The sequence below is a fragment of the Jatropha curcas genome, chromosome 1 (assembly GCF_041381405.1).
Source record: "Jatropha curcas cultivar XTBG-Jc1 chromosome 1, XTBG_Jcur_1.0, whole genome shotgun sequence".
NCBI classification, from domain to species: Eukaryota; Viridiplantae; Streptophyta; class Magnoliopsida; order Malpighiales; family Euphorbiaceae; genus Jatropha; species Jatropha curcas.
Window position 1 is genome coordinate 32,393,868 of NC_143151.1, and position 18,466 is coordinate 32,412,333.

At 35.7% G+C, this 18,466-nt stretch overlaps 3 protein-coding genes across 4 annotated transcripts; 1 reads left to right on the forward strand and 2 right to left on the reverse strand.

The window, feature by feature from the left end:
* Positions 1-58: 58 nt before the first annotated feature.
* Positions 59-13,072, reverse strand: MET18 (ARM repeat superfamily protein). 2 transcript variants are annotated; one of them, XM_012213690.4, is made up of 20 exons: positions 12,888-13,072; positions 12,522-12,584; positions 12,378-12,432; positions 12,026-12,123; positions 10,373-10,528; positions 10,151-10,210; positions 9,222-9,410; positions 8,135-8,188; positions 7,151-7,237; positions 6,318-7,029; positions 4,969-5,348; positions 4,738-4,811; positions 3,958-4,063; positions 2,886-3,751; positions 2,201-2,276; positions 2,000-2,111; positions 1,115-1,191; positions 725-805; positions 392-471; positions 59-304 (listed from the first exon to the last, which is right to left on the reverse strand). In XM_012213690.4, exons 1-20 carry the CDS (start codon positions 12,957-12,959, stop codon positions 289-291), a joined length of 3,414 nt encoding a protein of 1,137 aa, XP_012069080.1. In that variant the 5' UTR covers positions 12,960-13,072; the 3' UTR covers positions 59-288. The 2 variants fall into 2 exon arrangements, with proteins under 2 accessions (XP_012069080.1, XP_089575212.1); XM_089719086.1 differs by lacking the exon at positions 59-304 and having other exon boundaries at positions 379-471.
* An 838-nt stretch (positions 13,073-13,910) lies between these two features.
* Positions 13,911-17,061, reverse strand: LOC105631539 (uncharacterized). Its single transcript, XM_012213689.4, has 4 exons — positions 16,507-17,061; positions 15,452-15,562; positions 14,423-15,362; positions 13,911-14,337 (listed from the first exon to the last, which is right to left on the reverse strand). The coding sequence occupies exons 1-4, from the start codon at positions 16,777-16,779 to the stop codon at positions 14,081-14,083; spliced, it is 1,581 nt and encodes a 526-aa protein (XP_012069079.1). The 5' UTR covers positions 16,780-17,061; the 3' UTR covers positions 13,911-14,080.
* Positions 17,062-17,088: 27 nt separating this feature from the next.
* LOC105631538 (2-oxoglutarate (2OG) and Fe(II)-dependent oxygenase superfamily protein) lies at positions 17,089-18,362 on the forward strand. Its single transcript, XM_012213688.4, has 3 exons — positions 17,089-17,479; positions 17,577-17,830; positions 17,908-18,362. The coding sequence occupies exons 1-3, from the start codon at positions 17,114-17,116 to the stop codon at positions 18,266-18,268; spliced, it is 981 nt and encodes a 326-aa protein (XP_012069078.1). The 5' UTR covers positions 17,089-17,113; the 3' UTR covers positions 18,269-18,362.
* Positions 18,363-18,466: the final 104 nt, after the last annotated feature.

The window sequence follows — 18,466 nt, forward strand, 5'->3', positions numbered from 1 at the left end:
GTCATGCCAAATTTCTCATGCAAACAGTGAAATCCAACACAATTAATGAACATCTTCGTTGTCCAAGATATCAACTTTACTTGATTTTGTACTAGAGAGAAGTTGGCTTTCAGTGCATCAAACAAAAGACCAAAAAAATTGATGACTTTCTAAGAAGACTACTGTCTTTACTGCATACGTATAAAATATAAAATATTTACTGTGGAGACACGGTGAAGAAAAATCATGTCACCAGATTCAGAGCTGGCCAGAGAAGAATGCTCACATTCTTCAAAAATGAAGACTTCTTCATGCAATTGATGCCCTATTTTGACAATCAATAGAAATCAATGACTTGGAATATGTCGGTATATCATTTCAATTTAAAGGAATACTGAACTAAAGCACTGACCATGATTGCCGGCACCTAACAGCTTCTTGACGAACAGCTCTCTTTCGATCATCAAGTGCTTTTGACATTGCCTGCAACACCTGAAATTAAATACATTTCAGTAACACAACTATTTATGAAAGTAGAAAAAGATTGCATCAGCAAGTCAAGCAAAAAGCCTTGAAAATTCATATATTGCAATGAGGCTGTTGTAAAAACTATTCGTGACTGCTCCTCCTGGCAGCCTATTGGCCTCAGCATACAAGCCAGAAGCTTGGGAGTTTGTCCCTGTCGGCAGTTCCAGATTACAAATACACCTCTTGAAGCCTTTACCAACAACTTGGTTCAACTAACCTGGTTTCTCACAGGGTAAATCCTTGTGTAATGCAGCTCTGACATGGCAACAAGACATTGAATTGCTGTCTCCCGAACAAGCTAAGGAAAAATAGAAAACTTGAATTATGTAGGGTCATAGCTAAACATTGGATGAACGAATGGACAGATGGGTGGGAAAAAAATGTCTGGCAGAAGTTAGAAGTCAAAAATCTGTCTATTTAAACCAAATAATGTATCAAGTAAAATTCCAAAGCTGCAATGAAAGTAGAGTGAAACAATAGTTACAGTGAAAGACAAACTAGGATGACCAAGATGTGAACTAGCTTTAAATTTTTAAAATCCTAATTCATATTGAGGGTCCACGTCAGAAGAAAATATAAATTTTTAATAGAATGAGAGAGTTATTACCATCATATGAGGGTAGGCAACAAGTTCAATTAGGCATTTAATGATAATATGGGCATTCTCTATGACAGCCTCTTGACCTGCATGCACAACCAGATAAGAGACGCATCATTAAATGTAAATGGAAGTTATTTGTAGAACATATTCTGACAGCGAATAAGGCAGTTATTACAGAAGATAACAGCAATCAGCAGGAGCAAAAGATACTGCATAATAACTAGAAAGAAGGCTTCTGAAGGACTAAGAAGGTTTAACAACTACGGGCCTTAGTAAATGTGCTTCGAAAAAACTGAATACCTAGTGATTAATATCCAGAATTCCAGATGGTAAAAATAATTATAGAAAAGCATGCCTCAAGATCTAGAAGTTCTAGGTAAGGCTAATCAATACAGAGGAATAAAGTGAATGCACAATATTACTGTACAAGGATTTTACGAAGGATTAAGATCAATACTGGCCCCCAGCACTTCATAAATCCCCTGCTCGGGATTTTTAGCAAAACATTTGATTTCAAATATTCTTTCTTCCATTTACCGCATCTAGTCCGGCTCAGGATTTTCACCTTCTCATCTCTACAACAACAACGAAGCATTAATCCCAAACTATTTGGGTTTTGGCTATACGAACCTCGTCTCTATTCTACTCTTTTCCTAACTAAATCCACATTAATATCAAGAGACCATAGATCTTTTGCAACAACTTTCCTCCATGTAGTGTTAGGTCTAGCTCTTTCCTGTTTAGCATCCTCCACCACCAATGTATCACACTTACAAACAAGAGGGTCTATGTCAGACATAACCAAACCATCTCTAATAGGGGAAAAAAAAGCAAAAACTTCACTTAAATTTAAATTAAACACAAGTTCATAGAGATAAAAAGTAGCCTTACCCTTTTTATCTGTCAATGTTCCTGATAAGACCAACAACAGACTGTACATGATATCTTTATCCAAAACATACTTGCATAACAGGGTTAATCCATCCAACAACACTGGAATTAACTGAAGAAAAAGAACCTAACTGCAATTAGTAAATGCTTCCTTGATTTGAAAATAATGAACTGGAAGTTCTAGGGCATATCAAAATAAACCTTCTTTGCATCATTCAAGATAACAATCAGTGGAGTCTCAGACATGACATGTGCAAAAGCTCGATACAGCATAGACCTGAAATCCAGCACATCATGTTATTGATCATGGAACACTGAAAGACCTAAAATTTCAAGATTAATGTGGTCATTAGATGGTTCTTCAATGTACAAGGACAAGTAGATTTTTCATGTTCCTAAAAGATGCCAGGAATAGGTAAAGATGAATAAACTATGAAACATTGATGATAAAAGTACTAGCTGTGATGCAAGATATGGGCATCATGTCAGTAGAATCTGACAAATTGTATTCATTAGAAGCAACTTAAAAAATTTAGCATGTAATTAAATATAAAGTTGACATTTAAATAAGCAAGTCATGCAGATCCTTTTGACATGCAGTATACAGATCCAGCAGATATTCGAAACTCAGAAAAAATATAGAACTACAGCCCCCAAGTGATAGGACATGAAAGATGGACAATCAGACAAAATGGTAGAGATTATTTAAACAATGGAGCCTGCTTTTAGTTTGTCTGGAAATGATCACTATTATCCAATGAAATAAGGCAATGACGGTATCTTTAACTGTCTTGCAAATCAGTACTCATGCAATCAACAGTATCACTGCTAAAGGACGAATAGTAAGCTGAACAAGCAATCAATGAGTTCAAGAAAGAGCACCTACCTTGAGACTGAGGAATCAGCTTTAGTTATCAAAGACTGCAGGATAGGCATCACACTAGAGAAAAACCGTTGCTTATAAAGAGGTTTTATTATTGCATGAAATTTGCGGTTCAGACAAAGTTCAGAATCACTCATGAGAATTTGAAATGCATCAGCTGCAGATTTCATCTCAGAGAGATCCACCTCTTTCTTGCAATTGTTCAATGGCGAATCACCAATATTATCATCTGACAGTAAGCACTCTAGGAAAACCATAACTATGTCTATGACCTTTTCATGACCTCGCATAAGCAAACCTTTCCCAATCCATGCTAGTCCATTAAGGAAATGGATTTGAAGCAATCCACTGTTTGCAGCACCAAGGCTTAAATTAGTGAAATGCATCTCATTCCCATTGCTTATTCTACTATATCTCCCAAAAGAACCATTACTGGTAAGACTCAACAAATTTGTTCTAAAAATTATATCCATTGCTTCTTCAAAGGTACAATCACCTGAAATACTTGTATTGGTTTTCAGATCCATTTTGTTAATTAGAGAACCTAATGCTTGAGCTGCAGTAACATAGCCCTTAAGGAGAGCAGTTGTGAATAAATGTAATACTGTTCTTGTATTTGGAATGTGTGTTTGAGGACGCAACGCTATAATCACCGATGCAAATAAAGAATGAACCCATTCATCTCTAGTGGAAAATCTGCTCATTTCGCTTTCCAGCAGGACTGAAACTTCCGACAGGGATTCTTTAAGTGGTAGAGTGGAGCTCGATGACAGCACACTATAAGCTTTGTAAATTATTATGTTTTGACTTTCCACTGAACAGCATGCAACAAGAAGTTTCATAACCTTCATCATTGCATTGAGAGGCTCCTGGTGGTAATGTAATATATAAGTAGTTGTTACAATGCTTCTTCTCTGAGTAAAGAATTTTTCTTAAACTAGTAAGAGTATTTTTTTCTCCAGCACAAGTCTACAATACACAAATAAACTGAAAGAGATTTTCCCTTACCACTAATTATCAAAATGGAAATTAATAGAAAATACAGACTAATAAAAATAGCAGCAGTATTACTTACTTGTTCATGGACCCCAATGCTAAAAGCCATGCAATTTTCAATTTGGTTCCATATGTTGACTACAAATTGCAAAAGAACTTCCTCAAATCCTTCATTATTCTGTATCCTGATCCATTCCAATAAAATTCTATATTAACAAGATATAATTATGCTAAATCATCCCCCATATCCAATATTCCTCAACACATCCCCCGACTGCCCATTACCTCCACAGAGAAAGATAGAAGAGAAAGCAAAGTTCCTGATTATGGAAATTTATAAGTTTTGGCTCTTAAAAAACAAGACACTTCATTCTCCTGTAGATTGTCTAAATAATGTATCAGTGCTGGAAAAAAATGGAAAGTAGAGGCAATTTTCAGAGACAGAGTCCAAACCAGATTATTATGTTAAACAAGAAGAAGAATAAGAAGAAGAAGAAAAGATATGGTATTTTAATTAGAGAACGAAGAACACAGATAAAAAACAATATCAAATGATATACAATCATCTTTAATATGGATGGAGGGCCTTATACCTTTGATTCCCAAAATCGAAAGCCTTCAAAAAATTAAGTTGAAACAAAATTGCATATGTAAAAATGCTTAGAATCACACGATTTTTTTTCTTCTACTTGTAAATTTGACAGATGTACAATGTGGATGTTGGAAGCTAATGGACCATATATAGCAGAGACCAAGGTGCACAGCAACAAAGATAACTAGGAAGGATTGGAACATTTTATAACTCAAACTAGATACCCAAGCAGATAATAAAATAGGAACATTTGAGGTAGTTGGATACCATGGGAGCAACTCGTTAGAGCCACATTCCAAAAGCTGAATTATGATCTTTCCTGATTCTAGATTTCCTTGGACCTATGCAAACAAAACAAGGAATTATATAATAAAAATTAGTCTGAGGGGGGAAAGCAACTAAAGCCAGAAGAAAAAGAACCCATGAGCTCTTATAATATAATAGTTTACCCAACCAGACTAACAGTTAGAAAGTTGAGACATCATTGACCATACATACATAAAACTCAGCTAGATTGGCATGAATAGCTTTCTCCAGCCCTTGAACAATTTTCAGCATATATTTCTGCCCACTTGTGCCAATGCTAGAGATAGCTGTCAGTTTGAGTGGCCATGGCACACTAAAATCAGCAGAGAATGCCAACAAAATGATCTTGTCAACAATGATATCCATATAGCTCACTGATTTTTCAGCTTCATTGCGTTCGTGAATAAATGAGCCAATGTACACCAGTGCCTTCATCACCTGTTTCCACAACAATGTCTTGTCGAAATCCACAGTAATAATTGATATGAATGTCATCAAGATATTGTCGAATGTCGACTTTGATATTAGCAAATGGCCTCCAGGAAATGTTGCCAGAATCTGCAAACCCTTCACTGCATATCAATCAAATATTAAAAGCAATATAATCTAATTCTGATGTTTTATTTCATTATAATCAAAAACTTGGCTAATTGTTAAAAGAAAAATTAATAAAAGAAAGAATGAAAAAAATATATATTTATGCAGAATCCTAAAGACCCCTTTTGCACATTTAGCGGAGATTTTATTCCACTCTTAGTAGTTCATCTTACATCCAGCAATAGCAGCATGTCCAGACTTACATCATGTAAGAACAATTAAATGCTCAAACTGGGGGAACTTTTGCCAAGTACAGATACTAATGGGACATTCTCTCTTCAAAAAATTGGTGCAATTGTTGGCAGCTACCTGCCAAACCATTAATTTGAAAAAGCCAGAACATATGCAGCTGCACTGCACAGAAAAGCACTGAAATGTACAGTGTTTCTTTATGAATCTGAATGCCAAAAACAACTAGGGGCAGAAAAATTCATTGTAATCTAGCTTAAGGAATTATATTCCCTTGTTCAGTGACCCATAATATTTCGTTCCTTTGCCTCATTTTTCTTGACATCTGATGAAAGCTCACTAAAAAGAGTTTAGAATTGACAATAAATGCAATGAACACTTTGCTGTAGGTAAAGACAATGGTATTAAAACCCCGAAAAGATTAGCAACTGTCCCATTTAGGACATTTATGAACCAAAAACATCGTTTAGACATTCCAAGCTACTTGAACTCACATTTCTTCCTTAGTTATCAATAAGCAAGTTTATTGAGGGATAAATCATCAAAAATGCAATAATTTAGTGTGCATACAACATACATATCCACATTCCAAATGCTTATTGCCTGACCAAAAAAGTGCACAGCAAGTTCAAATGAATAAATGCAGGAAACATGTGTTTGTGTTCCAACACATAAAAGTATCCCTACAACACTGCAAACTAAAGGTGCAGGGAAGAATTCAGTGTCCAAATTTTTGTATTTGTGAAAGTAATTACCTCCAAGATACATATCTGCATTATGATCAGGTCCATTAGTACATGTTGCCAAAGTAGAACTAAAGACCGTGGTTAAAGAGGTAGAAAAGCACCGAAGTAAACGGCACCATGTCTCATTTGCAGATAGAAATTGTGATGTGAGATTATCAGAACTTGTGATAAAATCTCTACATGCTCCAAGAATTTGAATGCAAAGATAAAGAGATCCATAATTATTTTTGGAGTTTCCACAATTGCCATGGGAGGCCCCAGATGCCTTTTCAACGGAAGGCCCCAGAGCCTCCATCAGGGGGCGCAAGAAACTTTCAAATACCCTGTTGCAGGAGGAAACAGAAGCTTTTGCAGAGACATAAAGGATACGACCAACCATGTGAAGTTTCTGCTTGCTTTGCATCGGAATTTCATTGTAACTCTGGTAACTAGTAATGTTGTTGAAAATAAGGTTTATCTCTTCATCATCAGTAATCATACTCAGGAACAGATCATTATTTTGGATGATAAGCTTTTCCAGTAGTCCTAGAGCTTCTTCTGCTATTTCATTCTTCTTAAAATCTGAATCCTCTAGTGATTCTGAATTAGAGGATTGCATAGGCTCTTCTCCTGAAATGTATATTGCATCTTTCAGGGAGGACCAAAGAGCTCGTGCATGTTTTGACATTCTGTCTGCTCCAAACTTCAATGTGCAGTAGCTAAGATACTTCAAAGAATCAACCTGGGAAACCACAGATTCACCAATCAACTTACTTAACACTACAAAGGCAAATTCCTATGGCATATGAGCAAAGCGATGTTCATTGTACTGAGAGCTAGAACTTGACAAAGATAGAGCTGACCTTTGCAGATGGTAGGGAGGAAGAAAGTTTCTCCAGAAGCAATGGCATGGCAAATGGCTCAAAAAGAGGAGTGGATGAAAATGCAAGCTGTGAAGAAAAGGATAGAAGAAACAACAAGAAGAAGAAACATATTCAAGCTAAAATCATAAATACAATTGATGGACTCTGATAGTTCACATAATCAAATATGTAAAATTGATGAGATGCTATGGTACTAGAACAAAAACTAAGAGAATAAACACAGCCATGTGCCTGCTTTGCCCATTACTTATCCTTTGTTACTAAAGCTCGTCTTCTATCATGGAAAATGTTTTGGCCATTTAACATATATGGGGCGCATAGTAAAATTGGTTGACATAAAATGTTTTTCTGGTCGAAGATTAGGTCATCTTATAGGAAGATGACTATTGGTTTTCAAAATTTGAAGTTGCTTTCAAATTTCTACCAATTTATTTTCTTTGAACATAATTTCTACAAACTCACAATGACAAAAAAGAACTGATATAAACATAACCTAAAATTATAGTAGCTGCCCTGGATTGATGATTTTTTATGGCAGTTGATGCCACCATCTAGTTTTTATACTTAATACCACCTAGTTTCAACAAGGAAAGAACCCCATTCGAGCAGAGGCTCAAACATTGAACAAGGTATGCATACAATAATTTTTACCCAATACAAATAAGAAGATGCCCATATATCATATATTCCTGGGAATCCTTGCACCAAACTATATCATGAAACATACAAAAGACAAGTAAAGATTAAATTGAAAGTATCTGAACAAACTTTACCTGTAACTTAAAAGTATACAACAAAGGTTCAGAACAATGTAGCACATAAAAATTTTATACAATATTAATTATATTTCGAGCAATGCACGCACTTTACATGAAAAATAACTAATTGGGGTAACAAGTACATGACAACAAGTATAATTCCTATCAGGTAGCTAAAGTTTTGACAAAGAACTAAATTGCATACCATTAATGCCCTTGACAGATCATCCCTTTTGAAATCAATATCCTCAGCTTTTGGCTGGAAAATTAAAGAAAACAACACAAGATAAATCAATAAGCAAGACAATATTGCAATCAGAAAGAACAAGCAAATTACACTAAGAGTGTGAGGCAAAGACATGTACTCAAACTTGTTCTTAACAGCAGCTGATGCAGAAGCCAAAGTTGAAAACCAATCAATCAATCAATTTTCAAGCATTTCAAACATGTCAACCTTCCAAAGGTTAATCATATCATGATTCCAGTTAATAAGTAGCCAAACTTAGACCTTGGATCTGGTATCTTAAAACTATACATCAGTTGAATGGACTCTCTGATTTCAACATTCCATCTCATCATATAACATAAATCCAACAACTTTTTTCTCTAGCTCAATGGCAAAGAGACATAAAATACAGGTAGTCCACCACCTATCCTTTCCCCTTGAAAGAAATTTGAAAAATCCCCTTTGAAGGAGAGATTTCATGCCTGGTAAGACCTCAAAGAGACTTTTACCAGCTAAGGTATTTTTTTCACATGGGCAAATGGTTAACAAGAAAAAAAGATTTTGCAGAAAGTAGAAGAACACACATAAGGTTTTTATCCCAATTTGAATATGATTTGTGATTGAAAACCCCTAATCTCCTTAGACGAGTGGAAATGATAAGAGCGATTGAAAACCCTAATCCCCCTCTAGTAATCATGTTATCAAGAATGCAACTAAAGATAAACATTAGGAAAAATATGGCTTGGACTTCTAAGCTTCACCACAGAAACCGACATCCAAGCAAAATGATCACACACACATACATATATATATATATATAAGAAGAAAACCCAACATATAAGCAAAAAGATGGATCAAAATATGTATTCTTTGCCATTTAGAAGGAAAGGCTAAACACATCTACTTGAAGCTTGGTTAATGAACAATTCCATTCTGATAAATACATGATGACAAACTTTACTTGCAGCAAGTGTTAAAGAAGAAGCTTAGGAAAGTGCACAACAAAAAATAATAGAAAGAAAAAGTAAATCAGGGTACTCACAGAAAGAGCATGTGCTAAACTTACGTGTGTAAAATGAATGGGAAAGTAACAGCCCAAAATGCCAAAAAGGTCACCAGCAAAACTTGAAATTGGACTACAGGGTTCTGTAAAAAGTTGCACCAGGAGCTCCACAATGTGAAATGTCAGCATTAGGCATTGGGGATCCCTTTCCCCATCAATAGCTTCACAGATTCCATAAATAAGGTCCTCTCCCTAAGCCATAATCAATAAAGCAATCAACATCAGAATAAATGGAGATGGAACAAATCAACACAATTAAAGTATCAACTAGAAAATGAGACGGAATTGGATGGAGAGAGAAAAACACCACAACTGAAATGCGCCTAAAGCAAAATTGCAATGGGTTACATCAACTGACAGAATAATACAGCACTAATCCCATTTCTGAAAAATTGCAGAGGAATCTCAAAAGATAACTGAAAACTAACTAGGAGTAGGCTATTTTTTAGAATCATAAAGATTCCATTCCAATTTCCAAGTCAATCCTATTTAAATCTCATTCACTTGAATTATATAACTCGCCAAGAAAGAACTTTAGTCGCATTTACAGTTTGGATTCATAAAACGAGAGGTTTCATAGTTTTTGGAACTAATATTGGTTTTTTAGGTATCAGCATCAATTGCTCAAGCCCATAAAACTAGTTCCATGGTTATGCTGCACACCATGCACAATTTATCCTGCACAGCCATCTCGCTAAAGATATCATTTTAAATCCAAACAAAAATCATATATTTCAATACTTCAGAATTTTCAGTCATATTATCTAAACCTCTAAGATTCCAATGATAAATAGCCAATGCTCAGGACACATTATTTGATCTTCTCATAAACATGTAATTTCTATTTTCATCATGTACACAATCATATATGAAAAACAAATGCCAGTAACTTGAGACTGTGAATTGAGGGAAAGCAAGACCAAGAGTAATACCATTGTAGCAACATCAACAGGATAATGTTCTAGCAGGCACTCCAGAAGTTCAAAGCAAAGCTGCAAATTGAATATAAAGGTAAAGTTTAACAGCTGAAATCTCACGAAGCAATTAACTAAACAAGCAATGGTACAAATTTTTTCAAGGAACTTGGAGGAAATCTCTCATAACATTTATATAGTTGGAACTAAGTACTGATATTGATCATAGAAACAACCTACCTTCCTGTCATGCTGTGCTAAAGACTGCACCTGCAAATTCAGTAAATAAGACTTGGCAATAGCTTTTGCATCAAAGCCAGTGACTTTGCCACCACTTTTCCGCCTTATCAGTGCCAAGCAACCAACAAGTGCACCACGTAAAGCTCTCCAATCTGCCTGATTAAGTATAATATCATCTATATAATTTTGATAATTAAATAAAGACAAGAGTAATCATTATATCACCAAGAATAAAATAAAGAAACAAAAATTATGATGCAAAGATAAATTAATCAGTGTGTTGGATATGTGCATAATCTAAAGGAGTAATTTCCAAGTATGACCAGGACTTCACAGATGAAAAGAAAATCAAGGGCTCCATTATTTAACATAGTAACAAGATCTGAATAGATAAAAGTTGATAACACAACTCTGGTAGATAACCTCCTGTGAACTTACTGATTAACTGTATTCAAAAACCCTATGAGCAGAAGCGTGCTAATTATTCCTAGAATTCCAATTCAGTAATCATACCAGCATAATCATCTTCCAAATAAGAAGATTGACAAAATTCCACAAATCCTCAAGGTTGTGAGCCAGCAACTAAAGTAAGTAAAGTTATTTCAGAAGTGCCCAGACCTCACTAGCTGGGCCAGAACTGAAGGACTTGGCACTCAAAACTCTTTTGTGATTGGTTTAACTCTGTAGCCTCACCAGTTTAAAGCTCGCCGCAGAAAGGCCTTTAATAATGCAAACGGCAGTTAATTTGGTATTCAGGCACCTCATGTTATAATTTGAACCTATCTTAGACATGTATATTCATTTTGCAATTGTCCTAAGGCCTCATGCAGACATGCACGAGTTAGTGTCAGTGGTTCTTCAGAAAGAATATCAAGAATCAACTAAACAGAGAAAGGCATGCTTCTCTAAGCTCCCAAAGCATAGATCCAGGGAATAATCAATCTCATTTAAATGTACCTTAAACTGAAGAAAGCATCTAAAATTTTCTGTGCCGTGTTATGCTCTTCCAAAAGGAACCAAATAAACAACAATCTATATTCCAGACTATCCTGTAATTCCGCAGATCTAGACGCAGCCCAGAAGAAAATTCCCTCCTTGGTTAGAAGAAAGCTAGAAAAAAAAAAAAAAAGAAAAAAAAAGGAATATCTGAAGCTCAACTGAAATATGCAAGAAGGTTATCCACACTTAACCCTCTCTTTACAATCACAAAATATTATTGAATTTCTGACAATCAGATGACCAGCAAATTGAATTTTGCATTGGGCCATAAAGACATGCAGCCTCCAAACAAGAATATGTTTTCAAATCCTCCTTAAAGAAAACATTTAATATGCTCCACAAGGGTGTTCAAAGAAAGGGTTTGAGGAAAACATCAATATTCATCAGGAAGCAGAAGTTAAACCGAAGGAAAGTAGTTCAAAGAACAGCCATTGATGCAAGTTTACTAAAAATGATATTCAGTATTATCATGAAGTTACCATGGAACACATGAATAAAAACAGGAAAAAGTAGTAACAGAGTGAAGATGCAAAGACTGCAGATAAATTCAAAAATGGTAGTGTTTGACCCAAAACACAATATAAATCTAGTATATTCCATAGTACAGGCTCTCCCATACAAATTATTATTGCTGAATAATAAAGCCAAACTCACCAATCGCTCTGCAAAGAATGTTATCAAGCTATGTATGGTCGCATTGTCTAGTGTCTTTGACGAAAGACGCACAAGTGCTTCTCCAAGCAGAAGGATACCTAAGAAGGAAGGCATTGCATGAGGCTATCGAAATACAAAATAACTTCCAATAACCCAAAAAGCAGAAAGAGAATTAGAATCTCAATATGTGAAAAAAATCACCTGCAAACAAAAATGACCTAAAAAGCCTACCATGTTCTCAAATGGAGACAACATAAACATGCAATTGTTTGCTCGTAAATTTCTATTTTAACTTGTTTACAATGTCATCTGTTGCACTTAATATGTACTTTAAAGTAAGAAGAAAAGGTACCTCTTGCACGTAATATGTCATCTGTTGTAGTCAAATACAAGTCCATTTCCTTTACCTAAATTTTCATAAAAGTGTTGAAGTATAATACAAGGACCAAATAAACTTTCAAGTACATAATTTCATAATAATAAGTAGTAAATATACCAATGATCCTATAGTTACTGCATCATTCTTCAGGAGGGAAACAATGGCGTCCAAACTTGCAGCCTGTATTTAAGGCATGAATTAAGTATAAGCTGAAACTAGTCTGAAATTAGCAAAATATTGTGTTAAATACCCATGCACACAATCTATACATACGAATTTTTATTCTTTCAAAATTTTTAATTAAAATCAGATAATGTAGCAATACTTCTGAATTCAACAAAAACCAACCGTTATTAATTGGTAACAATGGATAAATATGCTTTTACATATACATTAGCTTTTATTTAAAAAGGAAAGAGAGAGTAGAATTTACTCTAATTGACAAATATTGGAACAATTTTATAAGGAGGATAATCCATGAACCTGCTGAGTTGAGGAGCGAGACGAGTCTACGTATGATTCGATATGCTGAGTCAGCTTACTCGGTTCTGCCATTCTTTATCAATACAGTGAGTTTAGGGTTTTGTGAGTTTCAAAGACAATAAAGGAGGGTTTAACAATTTAAGCTCTTGACATAGCAAGACAGCAAAGACAGCAACACTCAACAGAGCGGGTAAGATTACTTTATTTATATAAGACCCAATTACTTTAGCTATTTACATAAATTCGCAGATATTATTGTATTTTCTTTTTTGGCCCAGAAGCGTTTAGTTATTTTACTTGGACACCCTTATGATTTAGATTGATGAATACCATGTTCGACAATAGCTCAAAATTACCAAAGTATTAAAGTCATTTTATAGGTGCTTTTCCGTGAATAAGATGTCATTTTATATGTTTAAATACTTTAGTTTTCTCAAATAAAAAAAATTTTAAAAATATTAAATAAATTCATACAAAAGATTATGAAATAAAAAAAAATGTGGAATGCTTTTAAAAAGTAACATAAAAAAGATTTCTTTGTCATTTGAATTAATGATGGACTATATAACTTCATTACTTAATTTTCACATTAAAATAGAATAAATATAGATAGTATATTATAATTTTTATTGGTACAGATGAAATGATAAAAAATATTATAACCATTCCGTTTAAAGAAAAAAAAAGATATTATAACAGTGATTATAACCAAGTATAAGTTTTTAAAAGAAGATTTAATTTTGGACTTATAATCAGATCATTCATGCGTTTACCATTAAACTATACTTTACTGTGCATAATAAAACATAAGTTAAATAATTTACATTTAACAAAATAAAATTAATGTGCATGATAGAGCATAAGTTAATAATTTACTTCGGAGTATTTTAAATAATTTTTGAGGCATGAATTTTCCTCATCTTACCAGTGGCCAATATGCAGATTTTTCAACTTATGGGGTTTTCTCGCAAATACTGAAGATTCACAGTTTCACATATGAGGCGCAAATTAACAAGGAAACAATGCCGAAAGACGGAAAGTAGCAACTTATAAGCTTTTAAGAAGACGTATACATCAAAATATTTGCCAAGCCCTGGCCAGTTGCCACAGGCCCACAGCTAAACATACAATTGCAAAGTAAATAACATACAAAATGATTTGCATATCAAAATCTTTAAACATCGAGAAGAATGTTATCTTAAACTATCAGCCGAAGGCCTTCCCCCATCAAGAGAAACTTCATCAAGCATGTCAAGAAATCCTTTTTGTGCAGTCCTTTGCAATGAAAACGCATTCAAACGAAGCCCATAAGTAGATGCTGCTTCAAACTTTGTCCACAGTTCCTTCTTCAGAGTATTCTCACCAGGACGCTTACCTCTCCTAATTGTGCTTTCCGGTTCTTTCCACACAGGTGTGCTTTCTACTAGGTTGAAGTTTTCATGTATGGGTTCTGTTGAGAAAAGAAGCTCTGTCAAAATTATACACAGTTATGGTTTCAGTAAAGGAAAAGCTTATACAAATCAAATTGTGCATACCATGGTTACAAGATTTCTTGATTTCATGACAACCGTCCTGATCATTGTATTTTGATAAACTCAAATTCGTTTGCTGATTCAACAGAGGAGCACTTATTGGCAAGTGGTTATCAGCAGCAACGATCGTGTCTGGTGATTTCTCATCTGGTGGCTCTAATAGAACACATGTTTTAGGAGGTGAAAAAGACCATTTCGGGGATGCCTCTAACTCTTTCTGTCCGAATTTGGATTTGTAGGCTGCCTGTATGCCCAAGAGCTCTGGATATTTGAAAGCCAGATCCTCAGAACCTTCACTGTCAGAGGGGGATTCAGAAATCTGCGAATGAAGTCCTACAGGAAATGGGGTGGACTGCCGAACCATGGCTCTGTTTTTATGAGAAGGCTCGGAAACGGGTTCAAGCAATACACATGATTTTGGAGGGGACATCTTTAAGCATGGTGTCATAACAAAAATAGAGTGATCTCTTTTGGAAAGGATTGGTGGTGAAAAACATTCAGAATCAATGTTGCTTTTTCCTTCATTCACAAGCAAATCAGAAGGCTTCGTCAGGGTTGGCTTTGTAGCTATCCCTTCAAGCAAATCATCATTTAAGTCTCCAGAAACTGATAAAATTGATGGTAGCTCAACAGCAGGATTTGAAGCAATTCTCTCAAATAGTGATTTAGACAAGTCCTGATGTTTAGATGACAGTGTTTTTGATATAGGAAGGGGTGTTAGCAGAAAGAGTTGTTTGCCTCTCTCAATATTACAGTCAGCTCGCCAGGACACAAGAGGAGAAGGAGAGATCAATGAGTCCATCCTGGTTTGTTCTGGACTTTCAACCTCTAAGTTTTCGTCTTCATTTACAGCAGACACAATTTTCTCTCCCAAACGCTTCCCAGACTCATTCTCACTCTTGGAAGGACTTGAGAGGACCTTTTGAAATCTGGGAACCCATGGCTACAATTATTGTACGTGACACTCCATGTCATTTATGCAAAAGAGTTTATTCAGGTTACAATGCAAACTGAATTTACTATAAAACTAACCTTTAAAGATGAAAGCATATCTGACAATACATGAGAAAAGGATTCAACTTCTCCTCTTCCCTCTTTGCTTGTGGCCTTGAGTTTAAATGCTTCCGCAACAAGTTCATCAATCTGTAAAATTGATAAAATAGCATGCATGATACAGGCATAGTTTTGCACAAATCTTTTGCCATAAAGAAAAGAAAATAGCCAATTTAATCAAATCTTTCAGACAGAAAGAACCGGCGACAATAGTCCTTAGGTCAGTATGCATGCATTGCATCCATACTTCATGAAACTATCTAACGTTAATATGCGTCCAAAGAATCTGGTGGAGATTATATCTATTAATCCAAGCTCTCAACATTTTTCCTCGCCTGGATTGTGTTATTATGGTGCTAAAATAAGAAAAGTGGTGCTAGAAGAAAATATAAGGTTTTGGCACACCACATGAAGAAAAAATTCCAGTAAACAGAAACAGGACAATTGAACAGATATTGTATCTTCATGAATCTTGCTCCACTCTTTGCTTGTTCTCTTTAGAGTTCTCATAATTACAAACCCAAATGCTCAGTAGTTATAGTTAATACTGGTTGGAAACAAAAGCAGAGAAAAGTGCACTACATTCAGTAACATTTATCATATGAAAAGCTGAAACAATGATAACTGATGGCAACAAAACAAGGGCCTATCGTTTATGCTAACATAACAGCAGCAATTACCTCAAAATTTCATTGCCAATGTCCGATAAATTCCTTTTTCAGTTCTTTTTTCCTAACTGGTTTGAAAGAAGGTACTATTATTCTAATATACAAATATGTATGGATTGGAAAAATTTAGAATCCAATCAAACATAGAATAGTGAGTTTCCCAATTTAAACTTCTCAGTTGAGCAAAAAACAGAATAACTGTGACGCGATCTACATCAGTAAAATCATGAAGCAGCTCCGAAATTCAAACTAAAAACAACAGTACGTCGATGGATTGATATGAACTCTCAACATTTGACCATAAAGAGATGATGCTAGCAAATATCAAAGCCAATACCAGAGTTTTTGTTTGTGCGTAGGTGTTACCTGGCGAGTGAGGGAGGAGAGATTGGATTGAACAAGCAAGAGACGATCGAGATAGTCTTCTTCTTCTCCTCCACCGCTGCATTCTTGTTGAACCGTAGCAACACTTTGTTGGCTCTCGATTTGCTTCTCTGAGATCAGTTTCTTATTCGTATTCACAGATTTCGAGAATTTTCCTCCTCCACCGTTGTTACTGCTAACGTGATTATTGAAGTTATTCGATACATCTCTCAGTGCTCTCCTCGCTGATTTCGCTTTCCCTTCGTTTCTAGCCATTTCTCTCTCCCTCTCTCACTCTACAATCCACTTCCCATTTTTTAGATTTGAATTTGTAAGCAAGCGGGCAATGAGTAGCAACGATTTCGAGTTCGAAATGGAGTTGAACTGGATTGGGCTCGTTGGGCTAATTAGGTCAAGTCCATTTTTTATTGGGCCCAAAACCAAAGGAAAAAACCAACGCATTGAACCTAGACGGAATTTTCCATCCATCAAAGTGAGCCACGTCAAAGTGAGTCCCCACAACAGTCACGACGGTGCTAATGGCGCGTCCGGAGCACGCTCCATCCACAATTAAAATCAAACGAGAGAGCACAATTTCACGGTAGCAACAATGGCGAAATATTTTAAGGAAATTGAGATCCCAAGACAAAAGTACTTCGATGCCCTTCCTTTTCCTTCCGTTGTTTCTCCAAACACTTCCCTATCATTTCCTTCCTCGCTTTCTCTCCTCACAGACGCCATTAAAAATGAGAAACCTTACCTCGATTCTTTACTACACAAAACTGGAGCGATTCTCTTTAGAGGCTTTCCCGTAAACACCGCCTCGGACTTTAACGACGTCGTGGAAGCATTCGGTTTCGAGGAGTTACCTTACGTTGGTGGCGCCGCTCCTCGGACTAATGTCGTCGGCCGTGTCTTCACTGCCAATGAGTCCCCACCTGATCAGAAAATACCTTTCCACCATGAAATGGCTCAGGTAAAGTCCTTAAAATTAATCAAGACTGTAAGCAAAGTATTAATTATGTAAGTTATTGAGTAAGAGTTGATTATTTGATTCATGTTATTTTTTTCAGGTTCCTGAGTTTCCATCCAAGTTGTTCTTCTTCTGTGAAATTGAACCAGGGAGTGGAGGAGAAACTCCGTTAGTTCTAAGCCATATAGTATATGAAAGAATGAAAGAAAAGTATCCAGATTTTGTTGAGAGATTAGAAGAGCATGGTTTGATCTATATTCGAGTATTGGGTGAAGATGATGATCCTTCATCTCCAATTGGCCGAGGATGGAAGTCAACCTTTTTGACCAAAGACAAAAGCGTGGCAGAAGAAAGGTTTGTTCTTTGTTCTTTCTTGTGATATGTTATGTTCAATTTCGTTTGTAATTGATTTTCATGTTATGTTTCAACAGAGCAGCTAAGCTAGGAATGAAGTTGGAATGGTTAGAAGATGGAGTGAAGACAATAATGGGTCCAATCCCAGCTATTAAACTTGACAAGTCAAGAAATCGGAAGATTTGGTTCAATAGCATGGTGGCTGCATACACAGGATGGGAAGATGCAAGAAATGATCCTGTTAAGGCAGTAACCTTTGGAGATGGTAAACCATTACCCGGTGATATCATCTACGACTGTTTGAAAATCCTAGAGGATGAAAGTGTTGCCATTCCTTGGCAGAAAGGTGATTTTCTGTTGATAGATAACTGGGCTGTTCTTCATGCCCGGAAACCCTTCAATCTGCCTCGTCGAGTACTAGCTTCCCTTTGCAAGTAGTTTCCTTATCACCATGCTAATAGCAAGGAAGCAACTAGTGCAAAAAATAAGCTTGTACCACCATCATATTAAAAATACCAAGATGTTGAATTCAGATGCCTTAGTTCTTCAACTAAAGGTACTTAATTAGGTAAGTCGGTTGGTTGGTTATGTATATGACCCGCAGAAGCCCCAAAAGTGTTCGGTATTTACAAATCT